General features: G+C 26.0%; 1 protein-coding gene across 1 annotated transcript in view; it reads left to right on the forward strand.

The window, feature by feature from the left end:
- The first annotated feature begins 4,705 nt into the window (after positions 1-4,705).
- Positions 4,706-7,500, forward strand: part of LOC100214090 (trafficking protein particle complex subunit 11) — a 69,234-nt gene continuing 66,439 nt past the window's right edge. Inside the window, exons 1-2 of the mRNA XM_065807676.1 lie at positions 4,706-5,056; positions 5,460-5,629. Coding sequence (XP_065663748.1) covers positions 4,856-5,056; positions 5,460-5,629 — 371 coding nt within the window. The 5' untranslated portion in view covers positions 4,706-4,855. The remainder of the gene's footprint in view (positions 5,057-5,459; positions 5,630-7,500) is intronic.

Below are 7,500 nucleotides of genomic sequence, written 5' to 3' on the forward strand. Positions count from 1 at the left end.
AACAATTAACGTATATAGAAATTAGAGGAATTATTGAAGCTGCTGACCAAGGAGAGTCTTACAGAAGCATTGGAAAACGTTTTAAACAACAAAACTCAACTATTAGTAGATTGGTGAAGAAATATAAACACACTTGTAGTGCTGAAAGGTCTTTTGGATCTGGGAGAAACCCTAAAACTTCAAAAAAGAAAGATTGCTATACTTAATGCCGTCAAAAAAGATTGTAAAGTAACGTGTTTTGAGATAAAACTAGATTTGAACCTTACTAATATTTTAAAATGGGCTATATCTCGCCAAATAAAAGCATCAGGTGAGTTTTTTTCTGAAATACAAATAAAAAAACCCTTTGTAAGTCAAACCAATTTCAAAAAAAGATTAAAGTGGTGCATTGAGCAAAATTGGACATGTGAACAATAGGCTAAAGTTATTTGGAGCAATGAGCCTCCTTTTGTGTTGTTTTATAATGGTCAATCTCACTGATGGAAATTAATTGGGGAAAAGTTCAACCCTTAAACGTGCAAGGCAACCATTAAACATGACAAAGAGATTAATGTTTGGGGTTGTTTTAGTGCACACAAAGTTGGAAAGCTTTACCGGTGGAGGGTACAATGGACCAGCATTTGTATTACAAATCTTAGTTGATCAACTTGGACCAAGTTTAGAAGAACTTTTTCCTAATAATGACTACATCTTTCAACAAGATAACAACCTCAAATATACGGCACGGTTTAATAAAAGATATCAGTAATCGAAATTGATATCTATGTCTCAGCTATGTTTTGGCCAGCACAGTCTCCTGATTTAAATCCAGTAGAAAATCTATAATCTATATAGGATAGAAAATTGAAAGATCGTAGGGCAACAAATGAAGATGAACTGTTCCAAAATTTTCTTGCTGGTTGGAATGCTTTACCAAATGACTTATTAAAAATACTTGTAGATAGTATGCTTTCTAGATGCGCAGAAGTCATAAAAAACAAAGGATGGCCAATTAAGTACAAATACAGCTAATACTTTAAAAAAAATTAAAAATTCTAATTTCTTTTCATTATTTGTAATTTACAATAATGTTATATACATTTCTTTAAAAGTTGTCCTGAGTTACTTTTATTATTATGAGATTAAAACATTTTTTGTTGGTTTTTTATCAAAAAATTAAGTGTTTGATTATTAATTTTATAGTGTTAAACTGTTCACAGTTTCTCGTAGTATATCGACATTGAGATACTTGCAGAAGCTACAAACATTTTAACAGTTTATAATTAATATATTTAATATATTTAATGTATAGTTAACAATCTTAGGTTGAGATGCGCAAATTCTTCTGCGGAATTCGTTCCCAAGAAAATAACTTTGACATCATTAATGATTGTCTTAAGAGAGTATTACAAATACTTGTCTAAAGGGAATTGCTTGTCTTTTTAGGTCTGATTTCAACGGAAATTTTATCCCATTTTATTTGTAGTAGATTCTTATCTTCACTCATTCAAATCTCCCAGTCAGAAGATAACTTGAAACCTGTAGTCGTTTCAGTCATTGAATCAAGAACTGTTTCCCTTCTGTATTTTTCTAAGTCACAACCAAATATTTAGAGCACTATTCTTCGATCAATGAATTTTGATCGAAATCCTCTATGTAACTGATGAGAAAAGCTCCAATAAACCACTACAAAATGCCTATATAGGTCCACTACAAATCCACTAAAACAACGTTTGCTGAAGATTTTATGACATAGAACATTAGAGCCATAACGGCTAAAAAAAATTCAAAAATGTAATAAAGAGCCACAAAAATACAAAATTTAAAATTTTTTTTTATTAACTTGAAATCATAAAATGAAATTCACATATTAAAAATATTAAACATATTATATTAAAAAGCTATAGTTAATAACAATTATTATTGGTGAAATAAAGTTTAATGTGATTTCTGGATTTGAACTTTTTTTGATAATTTGGTTAAATTTGGCTGATGTTTCGTTGAATGCAGCTGTAGTAGAGCCTGCGTACTTTTATCTGTTAACCTATTTCGGTATTTATTTTAAATAAGATTCATCGATGAAAAAAATTGTTCACAATTATACATTGAACTAAAAATGGTTAATAGACCAAAAGCAAGTTTTTTGGAATTTATATAAGTATTTGGCAAGTCCAGCATTGGAATATGATATCATGTGGCGTATCTTTCATGTTTTCTTCATAGATGGCGATATGTGCAAGCATTGCTTCAAATTTATCAGCCCAGATACTTTTATTCCGAATCTCGACATTGATTCTGCAATATCTTCCCCTCTCGTTTGTCTCTTCATAGGCAACAATTCAAGAAGTTTCTCTTGTACACCGGAAGCTGTTAAGTATTTGACCATTACGCAACATTGAGATATATCAGTGACATCTACAGATTCATCAATAGCCAGGGGCAAAAATTCAGCCGTTTTAATATCTTCTATTTTCATGTTTGAAACCTCTTCTGCAATATTCAAAATTCGTTCCTTCACGGTTGTAGCCGAGAGTGGTATATCTTTAATCTTTGATAGTATTAAATCTTTATTTTTAAAATCATTATATAGAATTCCAGAAACAGTATACATGCAATCCTTCAAAAACTCACCATCTGTAAATGGTTTACCAGCTTTTGCAGGTAGCAATGATAATGCGAAGCTTCGGGATATTTTTGGGCAAACTCTTTATGTTTTCCTTCAAAATGTCGTTCGAAATTGCTTGATTTATTATTTTGAAGTTTCACAGAAGATATTAAATATAAAAGATTACCATCACTTTCTATAACTGCATATTTTCAGTCCATAGTTTATTAAATCTTCCATTTTATCCGCAACTTTTCTTTTTTTTGGGGTTCATTATGATCTACCAGTTTTAATGCGTTAAAAAAAAATTAAAAAATATAATTGAATACTAAAGCTAAATAATAATTAACTTATATATTAACTTATAAAAATAAATAATAATTAACTTACCAGTCTTAATATATCAAAAAAGCTAAAATTAAATTACAATTACAAAATATATTTGAATAATTGAAAGTCAAAATAAATAATAATTAAAATAAGTTTGTTATATATAATATAAACTCGAATAGTTGTTCAAATATATTTTTGCTTTTGTACTTTGCATTCGAAGCAGCATCGCATCACCAATATGTTTCGTTATCATTTTTAAAAAAATTGGCAAATAGACATATAGTACATAAAAATATGTGAAAAAAAATTTCAAAAATGATAAGTTTTCTCCTTCATTTTTGAAAAATTGGAAAAAATAGACACATAAAAGAATAGTACATAAAAATACATGAAAAACTAGAACATATAGAGACAAAAAATAGTGCATAAATATATGGGGGGGGGGGGTAAGTAATTTTCTTATTCATTTTTGTAAAAATTTTCTCTAGAAAATACAAAAGTAAAAATAAAAAGAAGTTAAAATTTTCAATATTGTAAATCTATATGAGAGCCACATTTCTTCAACAAAAGAGCCGCATGCGTCTCCGGAGCCGCAGGTTCCCGACTACTGGTCTAGAGGAGTGACACCAACCTTAGCGGCGCCACTGCACCGCACCAAAATTAGAAAACGTCATTATCAACAAAAAATTTTTTAATTATTTTTGTTATTTTTAAATTTAAAAAACGATAACTTGCGGCTATCGCTAACTTGAAGCGGACACTTGTTACAGTGACAAAATTGACTAAATAAAATAAACAAGCAAATGATGCAAAAAATATAATTTATTTGTGAAAAAATAATTGCGAAATCTAAGCTTTGAAATAAATTTCTTTGTTTTCTTTCCTAATGTCGCCATAGACAATAAAGTTGAAGTTCTTATGTTAATTATAAATAAAAAGTTCACGTTTTAAGTTGAAACTTTATATAAAAACTTAATATAGCAATCCCTGAAAAAATATATTAAATGTAGCATGCTTGTGGCGCTAATCATTATATTATAACGATTAGTTAATATCTATATATTATGCTATGATTTATTTTAAAAAGTTTCACTTCCCAGTACAAGCATGGGGAGTGAAACTTTTATAATGGTATTTAAATTATAAATCAAACAAATATATTGAATTGTTTATAATTAAGATGAATTATATATATATATATATATATATATATATATATATATATATATATATATATATATATATATATATATATATATATATATATATATATATATATATATATATATATATATATATATATATATATATATATATATATATATATATATATATATATATATATATCAGCCAAATTTAACCAAATTATCAAAAAAAGTTCAAATCCAGAAATCACATTAAACTTTATTTCACCAATAATAATTGTTATTAACTATAGCTTTTTAATATAATATGTTTAATATTTTTAATATGTGAATTTCATTTTATGATTTCAAGTTAATAAAAAAAAATTTTAAATTTTGTATTTTTGTGGCTCTTTATTACATTTTTGAATTTTTTTTAGCCGTTATGGCTCTAATGTTCTATGTCATAAATCTGCAATGCTTCATACATCAAAGATACTTTATAGTTAAGAGCACTTTTTTTTCATATTGTTATGTCACTTTTCTAATTAACTTAACCAAGAATTAAAAGGACAGAGTAGAGATTCGGTTTTATTTCATAAAGAGGAGTAAAAAACCTAGGGCTCTATTTTACAGCCTAGTATTAGCCTGTTTTGGTTTATATACTTGATATGTATATAGGTAATAATACATATTACATAAGAATAATACATAAGAGTACTTAATAATACATAAGAATACATACCTAAGTATATGTAACATATACTATGAGTATGTATATTTTAAATTAGATGCAATACTATTAGAAATAAAAATGGCTTCTGCATGTGTTTTTCCTGAAGAACTTATTACAAAACCATTGAGTTATGTAGCACTGACAGGTTTGGACACTCAAAATAATGCTATTCATAGATCAATTTGGGATACTTTTACATTAAATAGACGTCAAGAGAAATTACTTAATATTCAATTGTTGCCGGGAGACACAGACTTTCCTAAAAGAAAACAAAAGCAGGTAACTTTTTTTTCTATGTTTTCTCTATTTTTTAATTTTTTCCTTATCTTAATCTTTTATTTTGATGGTAACCTTTTTTATGATGGTAACCTTTTTTATTATTAAAAAGTAATCAGTAAAAAAAAAAATTAATTATATTACATGGAATTAGCTTGTTCATTTTATATTGTTGATATTTTTATTAAATTGCTTTAACAAATGATAATAATTGATAATAATACTCATAATAATTAATGATACTAATACATTATAAAAATAAATAAAATAATAATAATGATAATAATAATAACAATAATAATAAATAATAACAAAAATAGTATTATATTTTCAATTGAATTTGAAAAAAATATTCACTTCAAATTAAGACATGAATCTAGTAGAACTGCATTAAATTATATTTTAGAGAACCTCTTATGAATTTTATATTCCTAAAGGAATACTAAAATGCAACTGGATGTCAAAGCACCTAAATGTTATTCCTGCTGTTGTTGTTGTTTTTTATGATCTTGACTGGAATGATCAACAGTGGAAAGAAAAACAATCAGAATGTGCTTCTAGAGTTGCTGTGATTAGGTAAACTTCACTAAAGCTACTATAATGATATGAAAACTATAAATTGTTAATTTAAAATGATATAAAATAAAAAATTTTTTTTTTAATCATTATGTGTTATTTTATTTTTGCAAATTTTTATTATTTTATATTTTATCTGTTTATTGTAGTTTATATAATAGAAGTTTTATTTATTTTGCCTTAAATATATGCTTTATTATATGATTTAATATTGAGGAATTATTAACATATGAATCGATTTAGTTATATTAAATCAAAAAGTTATTAATCAAAATATATTTAAGTACATTAAATATATTTTGAATCTGTTTTTGAGTTTTGAATAAACGTATACAGTTTATCAGTGACAAAAATATAATGAAAAAAAGGTGATTTAGGTACAATAATAACAAATCTTTGCTTACTTTCTCTTTTAAATCTTTGGTTGCATCTTTAAATATTCTCAAGTAGTTTTTTAAATATAGTTTTTAAAGTTTTTAATGATATTTTAAATTTAGAATTTCTGTATGTTTATTAGAATTATTATTTATTATTGATTATTATCATGATGTTGTATATTAGTCACATTTAATACTATTTCCACAACACAAAGTGCTCTATGCAAAGCTTAGAAGTTTATTATTAAAAGCTCTATTTTTTTTGGCAAATAACTACAGAGTATTGTGATGAAATTCAAACTTTTGTTTATTTTCAACCAAGCCATATATATATATATATATATATATATATATATATATATATATATATATATATATATATATATATATATATATATATATATATATATAAATATATATATTTATTATTTATTTATATATATATACATATATACACATTTACGGTTTTGTATACTTATGTGTATTTACTAAAAAACAGCGCTATCTAGTGTTTCAATATGTTTTAATATGATGTAATAATTAGTACACAAATAATTCTCATAAAATATTATTAAAGAATAGGATCATTCCCTATGAACATTGTTAGAGATTGATATTTTTCCCTCTGGACAATATTATTAGTTTGTATAATTCCCCATGGATTGGTTCACAAATAACTCCATTTAGAAAATTTTTTTGAAGGAAAAAATTTCTAAATGGAATTATTTGTGCACGAAGGAATTCTAATTTGTGCACAAAGAAATTCTCGTGTAAACGGTTATAAAAGCCGTAACGGTAAACTTAGATAAAATATTATACAAGAGGGAATAACGACTTCATAGATTTTTGATGCAAGTGTAACATTTAGTATAAATTTAGTTAAAAAACTGATTATTTCGAAATTCATATAAAAATTGGTAGAGCAGCTAAAAAAAAGATGATAGGACAGAATAAGATAAAACGGAAAAATACAGAAAGGTTGAGGTATATTTACCTATTGAAGTACCCACTGAGGGAGTTACCTCAGAGACAGCTTCCATCTAATGGTGATATTCTTAGATACTATCAATTTATCCTTCGCGAGTCACAAATTAAATACAAACCCACTTCTACTAATGTTGGTTGCAAATTGAAATCGAAATCCAAGGATCTTGTTTGTGAAAATGGTGTTTGTACAGATCCTGATAGTTCTTGCTTGGTATCTAGGATTAAAAAAATTTGGGATAATGCTGGGTTTGGCAAGAAATTTGTGATTTGTGGGTACAATATAAAGACTAAAATCATTAAACTTAATTTAAAATACAAGAAATTGATTAAATTGTCTTCTCTAAACTGGAACAGCAGTCTTGATAAGCAATCAAAGTTAGAGAAAGATTTTCTCACAGAATCCTTTCAGCTTTTTGACATCTCGACTAAGAATTTAAAAAAAGATATTCTTGCTGATAAATTGAGAACAGATGATGCCAAGCTGGAAGATATAAAGTAAGTTCATTA

Source organism: Hydra vulgaris, chromosome 10 (genome assembly GCF_038396675.1).
Source record: "Hydra vulgaris chromosome 10, alternate assembly HydraT2T_AEP".
Taxonomy (NCBI): Eukaryota; Metazoa; Cnidaria; class Hydrozoa; order Anthoathecata; family Hydridae; genus Hydra; species Hydra vulgaris.